The sequence below is a fragment of the Hemicordylus capensis genome, chromosome 4 (assembly GCF_027244095.1).
Source record: "Hemicordylus capensis ecotype Gifberg chromosome 4, rHemCap1.1.pri, whole genome shotgun sequence".
Taxonomy (NCBI): Eukaryota; Metazoa; Chordata; class Lepidosauria; order Squamata; family Cordylidae; genus Hemicordylus; species Hemicordylus capensis.
Genome location: NC_069660.1, coordinates 95,900,028 through 95,914,864, shown reverse-complemented (window position 1 = coordinate 95,914,864; position 14,837 = coordinate 95,900,028). Strand labels below are relative to the sequence as shown.

Here is a 14,837-nt window from a genome sequence, read left to right as displayed (position 1 = left end):
GTCATGCCACATCACAAATTAATTCCTCAATTTTTCAGCGTCTTGAGTCAAAAGATATGTTTTCCGGAGTGATTTTTAATGACAACACTACAGGACAGTAAGGGGCTAGCTATAATTGAACATCAGGTGGGGGTGACAAATGTCCCTGGTCCCCTGAGGGAGGGGGGCCCACTGGCTACGAAACAGCCCACTCTTTGCTTTCCTCTCATGCTTCTCTGACTCATTGACAAGCTGCTGGTTCCTGATCAAAGTGTATAATATTTGCATAGGAGTGAGAGGGGGGTGGAGAATGCTGAGAAGGTTTGGTTTTATTTTCCACTGTGTCCACATATTCTGCAGCAAAGATATGGGGGCAGGGGAAGAAGAAGGCAGGGGGGCCATCTTCACTTCTTAACCCAGGGCCCACTTCAGCCTTTCTGCATCCCTGCAAGACAAGTTAGTTATTAATAAGGCATAAACAGCATGCCTTGGTGGTTCTGATGGATGACCTATGCTGGGAACTAAACGGGGAGTGTGTCCCTGTTGGTTCTGCTGGACCTCTCTGTGGCATTTGATACCATCAGCCATGGTATCCTGGACCATCTCTCAGGTATAGGGATCAGGCTGGTGCCTTGGAGTGGTTCAGGTACTTTCCTGGGAAGAGGTTCCAGAAGGTGGTGGTAGGAGAGTTCTGCTCGACTTAGCCTCTGTCCTCATGCAAGGCTCCGTATTGTCCCCCATGCTGTTTAACATCTACATAAAACCACTGGGAGAGGTGATCAGGAGGTCTGGACTGAAGTGTCATCAATATGCAGATGACACCCAGCTCTACTGTTTCCCTGACATCAGAACCTAGGGAAACAGTTAATGTACTGAACGGGGGCCAGAGGTAGAGATGAGCTGGATGTTGGCTAACGAGCTGAGGCTAAAGCCAAACAAGACAGCGGTGCTGCTGATCAGTGGAAAAGCCAGTCGGGATAGTGTGATTCAACCAGCTCTGGATGGGGTTGTGCGCCCCTTGAAAGAGCAGGTGCACAGCTAGGGGATGTTGCAAGACCTGGCTCTGATTTTGGATGCTCAGGTGGAGGCGGTGGCCAGGGGTGCCTTTGTACATCTTTGGCTAGTGTGCCAGCTGCATCCTTTTCTCGAGAAGGCAGATCTGGCCATGGTTAACCATGCCTTAGTCATGTTGCAGCTGGATTACTGCAATATGCTCCACGTGGGGCTGCCTTTAAAGAATATTCAGAAATTTCAGTTGGGGCAAAATGCAGCTCCCACGTTCTCTCTGGAACTGTTTGCTTGGAGCATATTACATCTACTTTGAAGGATCTGCACTGGCTGCCAATTTGTTTCTGGATCCAATTCAAGGTGCTTGTTACCTTGTAAAGCCCTTAACAGTTTGGCCCCTGTATATCTGAAAGACTACCTGATCCCAAGGGTTTCAGCCCACCCAACAAGGTTATCAAAGGAGCCTTTGCTCTGTGTGCCAACACTGAGAGAGGCTAAATTGTCATGCACGCAGGACAGGGCCTTCTCTGTTGTTGCCCCCAGGCTCTGGAATGCTCTCCCAGTGAATGGTCCACACTTTGACATTTGTGACTGCTTTAAAAGTACAACTAAAGACCTTTTTATTTGTTCAGGATTTTACCCTTAGGGGCTGCCAGGGGCTTTTACGCACAGCAGGTTTTACCGCAGGTTTACGGGGAGGCTTTACTGCAAACCCGTTGACCCCAAAACCAACACAAATAGTGGATTTTTTACCCCAGATATAAATACTCTAATGCACAGTGAAAAGCCCGAATTGTGTGTGAACTGCTCCCCAACAACTCTCAAGGACTTTGGGGTAAATCTAGCTGATATGTGAATGCACCCCACCCATTCTGGAGGAGATGTGAGTTAAAGGGCTTCAAAAGCCCTGTGTGAAAAGCTTCCAGGTCTCTCAGCTCTGCTGCTTCTGTTTGTCTTTTTTGTGGTTGTTAATTTGGGTGTGTTATGGTTTTTACTGTTTAACTTATTTTAAGGTTTTAAATGTGATTTAAAAAAAAATGGATTGTATATCCATTTAAATTGGATATATTGTATATTTTAACTTTTTGTAAGCTGCCTTGGGATGCCTTATGAAAGGTGGTATACAAATTGAACTATAGATAGATTAAAAAAGAAAAATAACATTTTTATTCACCGAATTGGGAGAGTGGTTAAAGTGATAAATTCTTCCAATTTTCTTTAACTTAGATGCTGACATTGTTGTTTTAATCTACTCTTGCAGTTGTGAGGGAATTCTCCGTTTAACTAACCAAGAAGAAAAGCACATGGATAAATTATGTGAGAATATGCTCAAACATGCTGAGGAAGTGCACACTTGAATCAACATGTCTAAAGAGAAGATTTATAGTGAATTGACTTTAGATCACTTAAAATGGCTTTGCAAGATCAGTTGAAGTGGAACACTTCCAAATCGGTTCACTAATTAGGTGAACAAACTGAAGGGGTTTGCATTTACAATCCTGAAAAATAACATTAAGAACATTTAATTGGCTTTTCCCCTAAGGCTCTGAAGTAAGTCTTTTCCTGGTAGCATATCTGCCAGACTGCTGCTGCTTCTGGTGCTACTTATGCATGAAGTTTATCTTGTCCTGTAGGGCCAAGGTGTAATAACTAATTTATTGATAGGTTGTTCTGATAGCCAAAGGGGAAGTTGCTGGGGATTTTTGTGTTGGTGCTCCCTATATCATAGGTATGACTGAGATGAGAATGACTCGTATCTTCCCGCCTCTGTTTCTTTAAGTAACCAAGTAACACCACCCCAGGAATGTGTTTGGTGGCTTGGCCTCTGATCAAAACAAGGCAGCTTAAAGGAAGCTAGTTCATCTTTCTGTACCTAGCAGCACAGTTTGAACACTGATGGAAAAACTGTCAGAACAATTCTACCTATTTGTTATAAAGTTGCAGTATCCAGGGAGAGGAAAATGAATAGAACCCACCCTCAGGTAATAGCATCCATCACTTTAATTTTTTTTTTTTACTTGATTGCTCAGTCACTATTTAAAAAGTGATGTCTGCTGGTTTCTATAAATTACAGGAAAAACAAAGCTTAAACACTGTAATATCATGTCAATATTTTACCAACAGGGGAACTGAATTTTTTTTTTTTTTTAATCAAAACAGCTCTCATTCTTCCCTAGTATTAACATATTTCTGAAAATATGCAGTCAGATAGTGGGTGTGAGGGATTTGTATTTTATATAAATTGGGTAGATTTTGGATAGGAAAAGGTCAACAAATATAATTACTTGTGTGATTACAGTAAAATATGTTTTCCCCATAATACATGTATTATATTTCTGTAAATTACAGAATGTTGATGCAACTTCATTTGGTTCAACAACATCGTTCTTCACTGGTCAAAAAGGTAATCGGTATTCCTGTTACCAGACATTCATTCTGTATCAAAATATTGGATACTGATTGCATTATATACTGTAGATATCTTGTCAAAAAGGGAAACAGACGTCTTTTCTTTTTTATCTTCATAAATATCAATTACCAACTAGCGTTTTTAGTAGTTTGGTCTGAAAGTCATTTAGTTTTCCATATGTAATTGATATATATTAAACTGGAAATGCTTTTCATTCATTTAAATTGGAAAGTCCATGTGATATTTGGAATCCATTAGGTAAATCTGGGGTAACTTAATAAAATTTTTAGATACATTTTCTAGAATTATTTTGGATCTTTTTTTTTTCCCTATTGGAAAAAGCAGGAAAATGCTGGGACATATATAGATGTGCAAAGGCAGTGGGGAATTAGTGGGGCATGTGTAGAAGTTATTTTGTTCCTGTCTCAAGTTTTTATATTGGCTTTATTCATTTTGATTTGAGCATCTTCTGTCTTCACACTAGTATAAAAGCTTTGGGCAAAAAGACCCTGCAATATTTCAAGATAAGATCACGTATGCCATATAAGAATGGCAGTTATAATTATCATCTAGACCCCTGGAGCCAGACAGAAGCACTGGAGAGGAGGGTGGAAAATATTTTAGAGACCTGATCTTCCTACCATAATAACATCACAAATTGGGCTGATAAGGTATATGGAAGGGAGGGATCAGAATAGTTCCTGGCTGTGTGAGTGAAGTAATCCAGAGATGTGGAGGATGTGATTGTCCAACATCTTTGCCGAAATGTTGGGAAATCTTGTTCTAGACTTCAGCTCAAACCAATCAATGGTTTATCCGGACCCCCTTTCCCCTTTTGCAAGGATGAATAAAGAAGGAAAAAGTGAGCTAGGCCAACACCATGTATTCCACACTGAGGGAGGAAAGGCAGGTTACAGAATAAACAAACTCTGTCTCCTTGGGCTTTCAATATTGAATGTTGCCTCAGGTTGCTCGTTGTTCTGATTAATTGAAATTAGTGTGGGGAAGGGCCCATAGCTAAGTGATATAGAGAAGATAACTTATAAGATCCCAAGTTCAGTCCTTGGTATCTCCAATAAAGAAAGGACCCCAAGTTAGCAGGTTTGGGAAAGAACTCTGCTAGAGACCTTGGAGACTAATTGCCCGTACTCAGCATTAAGGCAACTTCATATGTTTATTTGCAAAGTATTTATCTTATGAAAAATAAATAAGGCACACCTTGCCAGAGGCCACTTGCTAGATCATAGGGAAGCTGATGGGCAATAGGAGTTTTGCAAGAGGTCAGCTGCTCTTTGGAAATGAGGTAACAAGAAATCTATTCATAGTTATGAACTACCATAGGTTTAGAAATGTGAATGAATGCAAGTGTTAACATGTAAATTAGCTGTACCAGCTTTATCTTCAGCTTTATCTTCTTCTGAATGCAGGTTTGATTAAGTGTGGCAGGGAGTAGAAACTTCTGGGTCAGCTTAAAGTAAACTTTAAAATGTTTGTAGGGAATGAATACCTGGCATAGTTATATGGGAAATGGCTTTATGATGCAATTAACATCTGTGCAAATTTTTTTCAGGAAGAATCTGTGAATGGAAGCTGGCTGAACCCAGCATCCTGCTTATAGATTTCCCTGGATAATACATGTGAGATTTAGTTGGCATTGATCTCTGTGTGACAGGTCCTTTAATTGTGATCTACCAGGTCTCTGCAAAGACTGTTCTGTGTGCTTCCCTTGCACTCGGAGGTGTGTCTGTGTGGCTGCCATTGTTCTATGTATTCTTGGTGTCATAGCTGCTATCATTGCATTGGTTGTCACAGTTGGGACCCCACCACATACACCAGGTCAGTCATGTTCAGCTTTAAAAAAAAAAAAGTAGTATGACAAATATTTGGTCAGTAATTGCAGGAATGCTCTCAACATGTCAAATCCTGACCAGGATCCCTGTGGAAGTGTCTGACCATACTGAATGTGCGTACCCAGGCTTGGGGACCAGGGATAGACTGAGACTTCTGTTGGTGTACCGATTGCCCCGCTGCCCAATGGAGTCTCTAACTGTGCTGACGGGCTTGGGCTTGGAGTCTCCCAGGCTTGTGGTGCTGGAGGACTTCAATGTCCACTTTGGGGCCAATTTGTCTGAGGCGGCTCTGGAGTTCATAGTGGCCATGACAATTATGGGCCTATCCCAAAGGGTCTTGGGACTGACACATATTGCAGGTCACACACTTAATCTGGTCGTTCACTCTGATCAAGGTGGTGTTCCACTGGTGGGGAATCCTGTGATTTCCCCATGGTCATGGACGGACCACCAACTGGTTAAGGTTGGACTCACAGTCACACCCCACTTTTGCACGGGCGAGGGGCCCATTAGAATGGTCTGCCTGAGAAGGTTACTGGATCCAATAGGGTTCCAAGAAGCCTTGGAGGGATTTAGTGTTGGCTCTGCTAGTAATCTGTTGATGCCCTGGTGGAGAACTGGAACAGCAAGCTCACCAGGGCAGTAGACATGATCGCACCTAAGCATACTCTCCGACCTGCTTCGAAACTGGCCCCTTGGTATACAGAAGAACTACGGGGCCTGAAGCGGCAAGGTAGATGACTGGAGTGCAAGTGGAGGAAGACTCAACTTGAATCCAACAGATTACAACATAGAGCACATTTGAAGATCTATGCTCTGGCAATACGGGTGGCAAAGAAGCGATTCTTTTCGGCCCGTATTGCACCTGCAAGTTCACATCCAGCAGAGTTGTTCAGGGTTGTGAGAGGACTAGTGAGTGCCCCTCCTCCCTTGGAACCATCTATTACCCGCTATGACATGTTTAATGGTTTTTGTGTGTGGATAAAATCTTTCGTATTCGGGCCAACTTGGATTTAGACCCCAGAATTACTGCAGTGTCTGAATAGGTGTCCAGCAACTTCTCTTACGTGGTTAGGCTGAATCAGTTTCAGTTTGTGACTCGTGAGGATGTGGACAAGCTGCTTGGAGCAATGTGGCCTACCACCTGCTCTATTGACCCTTGCCCGACATGGCTAATACTATCTGGCAGGGAGGTTGTTGTAGAAGGCCTAGTAGAGATCATAAATACTTCTCTGAGGGAGGGCAGGATGCCTTCTTGCCTTAAGGAGGCAATTATTAGACCACTTCTGAAGAAGCCTGCCTTGGATTCCTCAGAGTTGAGCAACTATAGGCCTGTCTCCAACCATCCATGGCTGGGCAAGGTAATTGAGAGAGTGGTGGCCTCCCAACTCCAGGCAGTCTTGGATTAAACTGATTATCTAGACCCATTTCAGACCAGCTTTCAAGTGGGCTATGGGTTTGAGACTACCTTGGTCAGCCTGATGGATGCTCTCCAATTGGGAATTGACAGAGGAAGTGTGACTGTTGGTCCTTTTGGATCTCTCAGCAGCTTTCAGTGCTATCGACCATCGTATCCTTCTGGAGTGTCTGAGGGTGTTGGGGGTGGGAGACACTGGTTTGCAGTGGTACCACTCTTACCTCTCGGGCAGATTCCAGATGGTGTCCCGTGGGGACTGTTGTTCTTCAAAAACTGAAGTTCAGTATGGTGTCCCAGTCCCTCAGGGCTCCATATTGTCTCTGATGTTGTTTAATATTTACATGAAACCGCTGGGAGAGATCATCAAGAGATTTGGTGCAGGGTGTTATCAGTATGCTGACACCCAAATCTATTTCTCCATGTCAACCTCACCAGGAGAAGGCATAATCTCCCTTAATGCTTGCCTGGAGGCAGTGATGGGCTGGATGAGAGATAACAGGCTGAGGCTAAATCCAGATAAGATGGAGGTATTTATTGTGCGGGGTCAGAACTCAGAAGATGATTTTGATCTGCCAGTTCTTGATAGGGTCACACTTCCCCAGAAGGAACAGATACGCAGTCTAGGGGTGCTTCTGGACACAAAAGTCTCCCTGGTGTCCCAGGTTGAGGCAGTGGCCAGAATTGTCTTTTATCAGCTTTGGCTGATATGCTCGTTTCTTGAGATAAATGACCTCAGAACAGTAGTATGTTTGCTGGTCACCTCCAGACTTGACCACTGCAATGCACTCTATGTGGGGCTGCCTTTGTATGTATGTAGTCCAGAAACTTCGGTGAGTCTAGAATGCTGCAGCCAAGTTGTCTCTGGGTCATCTTGGAGAGATCATATCACTCCTATGATAAGATCTACACTGGTTGCTAATAAGTTTCTGGGCAAAGTACAAGGTTTTGGTTATGACCTATAAAGCCCTAAACAGCTTGGGCCCTGGGTATTTAAGAGAATGTCTTCTTCTTTGCTATGAACCACACCGCCCATTGAGATCATCTGGAGAGGTTTGTCTGCAGTTGCCACCGGCTCGTCTGGTGGCTACTCGGGGACAAGCCTTCTCCATTGCTGCCCTGAGGCTTTGGAACACACTTCCTGCTGAAATAAGTGCCTCCCCATCTCTTACAACTTTTAAAAAGGCAGTCAAGACACATTTGTTCACCCAGGCTTTTAATTAGATATTGTTTTAATTGTGTTTTAATAGTTTTAACTTTTATGTTCTAATCTTTTTATTGGTTGTTTTTACTGTTTTGTTGTAAACTGCCCAGAGAACTTGCATTTTGGACGGTATAAAAATGTACTAAATAAATAAATGTTGAGATCACTGCTTGAAATATGAAAGGGTGTAGGAACAGAAGTGGGGGGGAAAAAGAGGTCTAGTTGGTTGTTTAACAGATCTGTCATCAAGTATTTTTAAGAATGTTTGAAGCTACATTTATGCCAGTCATTGCACTGTTAATCACAACAAGGCAACCTGTAGCATCTGTACCATCATTCTGTTATCATTCCATTCTATTTTCTTGTACACACCTTGAAAAAAATCCATAACGTTGTTATGCTTACATTTGGATTGCACATTCTATTTGTAGCTGTACAGAGGCTGGTTCAGATACTCCAACATGATTACAGCCATGTGAAGGAAGTGTCCAATCCAGCACCACTTTCCAGCAGTGATTTCTGTTAGCAAACCGGTTAGAAAAAATGGGCCAGTGTGCTTTCGCAAATTCACTACCTAGAAGTGGTGCCTGTCAGCATGATCACCAGGGAAGATACCCTTTCCTCCATGCAGCTGTGTCCATAGTGACACTGAGTTTTAGAACATGTGAACTGGGCCCAGTAGATTCTGGAGAACATCTCCAGATGTTTAGCTACTTCTGTCTTTCAAGTCTTGGTGAGTGAAAGTGCATTAGGGACCTAAGCTAATATTTTTACAAATATTACTATGTAAATTTGAGTTATTTTTTAAAATTATTTTAAAATGTTCCACCCTGCCTCTCTTAAAAATGTAGCCCAAATGTAGCCCAACATAAACTATTAAAATCTGGAAGGTAAAGACTGAGATGTGAGATATTTGATCAAGGTGATACCCTGAGCTCATTCATCTTTGTATTATGCACACTTTCTTTGTAAATGAAGAAACCAGCATATACCTAGTCTCCATATTTTATTTAATGACTGAATATTAATAGCTTTCTTTTGATATGCTTCAGTTTAACAAATCTTAGTATTTCCTAGACTTTTTTGAAGCCATTTTCTTTTATTCTGACTGGAAAGCAAAATGTCTGTCAAAAATTCATACTCCTGCCATCAACAAGATTTCACACTAATTTGTATACAGTTCTTTGTAATATATATTTTACAAGGTTTCATAGGGGGCATATGTGGACCAAAGGGTAGATCTATGTGTAGTATTTCTTTAATTACACCATTTTCTTCCATATTTTAGCTCTTACATATCTCTACTCCAAATGTACAAAGTTATCTTTCACCAGGTAATGTAACAAGCAGCACTTTTCAGGATCTGAATTACTAATGTTACACAATTCCCATGGTGAGGCTATTCATATAACCTACTCTTGAATGGTGGTACCCATTCCACCTGATACAGGTCACCTCACCATGTCCAATGGTAGCACTGGCTTGCATCTCAAAAGCTATTCACACAGAGAGCCAGTGTGGTATAGTGGCCAGAATATCAGACTGATTGGGGAGATACAGATCCAAAACTTAACTCAGCTGTGAGACTCACTGGGTGATCTTGAGTCAGTCATTGGCCTACATGCAGTCTAGTATTGCACTTGTGTAATGTTGTTGTGCTAGTGTAAGAACATAATTATGTTGTGCAAAGAAAGGAACATCTATTCTAGACTAGTTCTTACACCAGCAGAAGATGTTGATATGTTGCATAATGCATTGCACCACAGGTTGCATAACATTGTATGTGACCCACAGCTGCACATCACAGAACACTGCAACTTTGTGAATCTGTGCAAACTTCTTATGTGCACGTTTATTTTCTTATGTTAATGTGACAGTAGTTTAGATACCAGCCACAATCTCTCATCAAACGAACTCTGAGTAATAAGGGTAAAATGCTGCCCTGAGCTCCATGGCCAGTCGTTGGGTATACATTAAGTCTGAAAGCATCGTATGAATTTATTAGGTGGAACATAATTTATACTTTTTGTGATAATTCAGAGCCAGTGTAAGTGTTTGGTCTGAATGTGGGGAATCTAGGGTCAAATCCCTACTTAGCTGTGGATTAGCTTGGTCAACTCTCTCACTCTGTTTACCTTCCAGAGTTGTTGGGAGGAAAAATAAATATTGTAAAACACATTGTATACTGAAAAGGGATATATAAATTATTATGTTTGATTATTATGTTTGACATTATTATGGCCATAGATCTAAATGGATCATTTTAATGCATTACTAGAGGGGTGGTGGGTGGGTGGGTGGATTTAAAAAAAATTCTGCATCAGTATCTACACTTCTAAATCTCAGTTTTACTTTTCAGTGAATCGCTTATGTATTACTACCAATAACCAGACAGGCTTTTTATGCGACAACAGAAAGGACTGCATTCCAGCCAGCCAGGTCTGTGACACAAGAAGAAACTGTGCAAATGGGGAGGATGAACAAGAGACACTCTGTAGTAAGAACCTTGCTTTAGTTTCCCATTTCTCATGCTTAGGCCATGTCCTCCTCACCCCCATATTCCTCATACATTATAAGGCTTATAGTGTAGGAGGACAGCTGGAGAGGAAAGCAGAAGCAGGGTGAGGTTGCACATGTTCAGCAGTCAGCTGCTGCAACATGAAGTTATGACTTGCTTGTGGTGAGAAGAGAGCAGAACAGAAGCTTCAGAGCTCCAACCTCCTCTTCAGCTGATGATGGAAGCCTCAGTGAATGATAGGTATAGCTGAAAGTTAACTTCCAGACCAAATAGAGATAAGATGATGTCATCAAGGGATGTTCGCTTTTAACAACACATACACTAAAACTGGAACAATACAGAGAAGAACAGCATGGCCCCTACACTGTGATGTTGTCAAAAAGGCGTCTGCTCTCTTTCTCATGAATAAATACAGTAGGTTAAATTCAAGAGGAGTTCTGAGCCACAGGTCAACATATACATGCATCCTCCTGATCTTCACTTGGAATGGACTACTTCAACTCCTGTTTTCATAGAGTCCAGATACTTGGACATCTACATATTGACCCAGAGCTGATCACATACTGCTGGGCATGGGGGCGGGGGATGGTTAAAGTCTTTTTAAAGCAAAAGGTGGTGTTTTGAGATGTCATGTTATTGCTACAAAATCCTCGGGTGCATCTTATTTTTTTTTTCACTTACAAGGATAGCAGTGTTCCCATAACATAACAAGAATGTTCCCAGATCTTGCTTAAAACATTAAACTTCTGTTTAAAGCTTTTTTTTAAACTTGGAAAATCCACCCATGTTACTAATTTAATATATTAGTTCTACAACTTTGATCAGTTAGATTAATCAGTTAGTAAACGTGATTAAAAAACTTATTCGCTTCTTCCCGCCCCGCCATTACCTACAAACGTGGTGGATGTAATTTTCATTATCTTTCACACATAGTAAGAAGAAATAGCTCTTCTAAGATGCCTGTTATAGCACATGCATGCATACTTTATAAAGTACTGATGCTTATTGCTTTAAAACAGTTCCTTCCATTCATATACAAACGTAATTAAAGCTCAGATAATTAATCAACTAAATTTTCTTTCATTGGGTGACAGCCAACTATTCATGACTAGTTACTACATTTTAAGCACTATCGTTTTGTCCTACTGTGGGTTTTTCACAGTACTAGGAAGCCTTACAGTACTCTAGTGTCTCTTTCTGTAGGTGATTTGCCCAACAGCCTTCCAGCATATTTGATATTTCACTGTGGCAATCCCAGCTTCTGGATTTATGCCGACAAAAGATGCAATGGGATCAATGACTGTGGAGACTGTTCTGATGAAATAGGGTCTTGTAAGTCCATTCTTCTTCATAAGACATGCAAAACTAGATTTCTAGTTGGATGCTGTGATACTTTTGCATAAGCTGTAGTCATGAAGAGTGATGTTCCTTTCTTACCTATGAACAGTCTATTTCTAGGAAACTCTGCCTTTTCATACATAATTTGAATATGTGTTGGAAATAACCATCATTTGATGTGCATCCTAACATATAATGAACATATATAATTAAGGAATATGACTGGATTTCCGGCATGAACAGCCTCTTTTTCTGTTAACACTATTTGGGATTGTATAAGACATTTTTGCAGAATCCTGTGTACCATTTATAGTTGTGTACAAGAGGGAATTTTGGCAGGCACCATTTGTCATGTAATAATAAATAAATAAAAATATAAATTTTTTGTTAGCTGCCCCATACCAAATTGTTCTCTAGGTGGCTTACAACCTGATGTTAAAACATGTGATAAAAATACACAACATGTTAAATATAGCAGACCAAGAAAGGGGGGAGGGGAAGAAAATACAAAATAGAATACAAAACAATTTAAAATACTTTTTAAACATTTGTTAAAATCAGAACAAAATTTAAAAGGCCTGAGTGAACAAAAAGGTCTTCACCTGGAGTCGTGATGAAGCCAGGCAAACCTCACTGGGGAGGCTATTCTATAAACAGGGTGCAACCACCAAAAAATGCCTTCTAATGTAGGGATTCGAAAAGCAATGCATGCCGCAATTCCCTCTTCTATGTTACTATGGAAGGTACAGGACTTTTGTCCTCTTTTGCATAGTGATTGCCATTAGCCAGTATATGACTTCAATCTAACTTTATGGAGAAATTGACAGTACTTGGGCAATACTACTTTCTATTCCAGGGGCCAGTTGTCCTCCTTGTGGGCCTCAGCAGTGGAGCTGCACCAAGGTAGTCTTCTATATATATTGTTCCTGCATTCCCAGAAGTCTTTGCCGAGATGGAATACAACACTGCTTTGACTGGTCTGATGAATATGTCTGCACAAGATGAGCAGTCCAGGACTGAAAACCCTCAGAAAAGGAAGCAGCCCATCACGTATGGCAGCTGCACAGTCTCCATTCAGTTCAGAGGGACTTGAGCTGGATGTTCTACGTAGTGTTTGATGCACTGCTGCCCAAATCGCTATTCTTCATCTTGAGCTCCAGAGGGCCTATTTATAAACTTCAGTGGAAACCTACTTAAACAGACTTGATGAAAAAGAAACTTAAGTTTCATGCATAGTTATTCCAGTTGTATGTGACATTTTGCTTGATGACCAGAATGTAAAAAAGGGGGTTTAAAAGGATGGGACCTCGAGCAATATCCCTTCACTCAGTTACCACCTAATACTATGAGTGACTGCAGAAAGTCTAAGCAGGGTCCACCCTGGTTTGCATTTGAATGGGAGACATGTATGAGCACTTTAAGATATTCCCCTTAGGGGATGTGGGGGCCACTCTGGGAAGAGCATCTGCCTGCTTGCATGCAGAAGGTACCAAGTTCCCTCCCTGGCATCTCCAAGATAAGGCTGACTCCTGCCTGCAGCAGTGGAGAAGTCTCTACCAGTGTGTAGACAAAACTGAGCTAGATGGACCAATGGTCTGACTCAGTATAAGGCAGCTTCCTATGTTCCTGTGTAAGGTAGCAACTGGACCAATACTTGCAGGGATGCAAGCTAGTTGGAATATTATTACTAGTTGGCATTTTGAGGTCAGTGATGGCCTGCTCTTTGCTATGTAGACTTTTTAAAAAATGTCTGAATAGGGCTCTAGTGCAGTGGTTTCCAAACTGGGGGCCTCCAGGTGTCGCTGAACTACAACTCCCATTATCCATGGTCGCAATAAATACATTGAGGCTGGGGCTGATGGAAGTTGTAGTTCAGCAACATAAGGAGGCCCCCAGGTTGGAAACCACTGCACTAGTGGTCTTTGCTTCCCATTCACTGCCTGTCCTTAGTCCTGTTCCCTTAATAGTCCATGTAATTTGACTGTTTGTTGAGAAATGCTGATGCACGCATAAGGACATTGTGCAAAGAAACGGCAGGTTGAATACTGGTTCTTGCACTAGCGGAAGATACTGATACAATGCACATGTTGTACAGGCACTGTGCAATGTGCTGCACAACCTTGTATCCGGCCTACAGTTGTGCACTGTAGTTGTGCACTGTAGTTGTGCACTGCAACTTTGCCCAATTCTGCAAGCTTCTTAAATGCCTGCAATGTTTCACATTGAACTAGCACACTAGTCTAGCTGTCGGTCCGTGAAATCAGCCATGCCTGAATGAAATGCTAGCTTCCTTAATGTTTGATGCACTTGTTTAAAACTCATGCACGGACATGATGCACAGCATTATGACTCTGTAACACGGTATCCCAGAGCTGCTGAAGAGTTTGAAGGTAGCCCCAATGCTGGTAAGAATGGAGAGGAGCACTAGGAGTGTTTGTTTCCCCCATTTGTAACAATGGGCAAAACAATGCAAGTGCTGCTAGCACCAATTCTTACCAGCATTGTGGCTGTGTTCCGACTCCACAACAGACTCAGGGTTAGGGTTATGTTTCAGAGTCATAATACTGCACATCATGTCAGTCATAGTTTAAGAGTCCATCCACCTATCCTAGTCGCTTTTTGCCATGCACTACAGACTACAGGGTTACTGGATCTCAGATGCCTTATCCAGAAACTCAATATGTGGCTGGTGTGTGATACGGAATATTCATGTTACACACATTATGTAAAGTGTGCCTTTGCTGATACTTGTTGCTAGGATACCGCTATAAATGGAGTCTTTTAAAAAAGTGTGTGACTTCCACACTTATCTAGAAGGGAACTGTGAACTTGAGTAACTCTTTTATAACAGAACAGGTACTGTACAAAAGACCTTATCTGATAACCAGGTCTCTATCAATATATAAATATCAGATTAAGATATATGGCTCTCATTTTGCCTGTTGTAGAAAGTCATGCAATGTGGATGGTGCAATAAACAAACATTACAAGCTATTTGTTGCCCGAGCAAATATTTGTCACTTCCTAGCACAAGATCAAATGATGCAAGGGTCTAAATACCAGTGGTAGAAGGATGAGGGTTAGAAGTTGTGCTCATTAGTTTTGTGTTTGAAAAT

The 14,837-nt window shown here is 41.5% G+C and overlaps 1 protein-coding gene and 1 non-coding gene across 3 annotated transcripts; both read left to right on the top strand.

Annotated features, from left to right (window-relative positions):
* Positions 1-2,813: 2,813 nt before the first annotated feature.
* Positions 2,814-13,474, top strand: LDLRAD1 (low density lipoprotein receptor class A domain containing 1). Of its 2 annotated transcripts, XM_053248491.1 has the most exons (6): positions 2,814-2,969; positions 3,337-3,391; positions 5,093-5,233; positions 10,225-10,362; positions 11,587-11,715; positions 12,578-13,474. In XM_053248491.1, the coding sequence occupies exons 1-6, from the start codon at positions 2,949-2,951 to the stop codon at positions 12,724-12,726; spliced, it is 633 nt and encodes a 210-aa protein (XP_053104466.1). In that variant the 5' UTR covers positions 2,814-2,948; the 3' UTR covers positions 12,727-13,474. The 2 variants fall into 2 exon arrangements, with proteins under 2 accessions (XP_053104466.1, XP_053104467.1); XM_053248492.1 differs by lacking the exon at positions 5,093-5,233.
* On the top strand, positions 10,680-10,781 carry LOC128325452 (U6 spliceosomal RNA). Its single transcript, XR_008307456.1, has one exon. It is a non-coding gene; the product is annotated as a U6 spliceosomal RNA (small nuclear RNA).
* Positions 13,475-14,837: the final 1,363 nt, after the last annotated feature.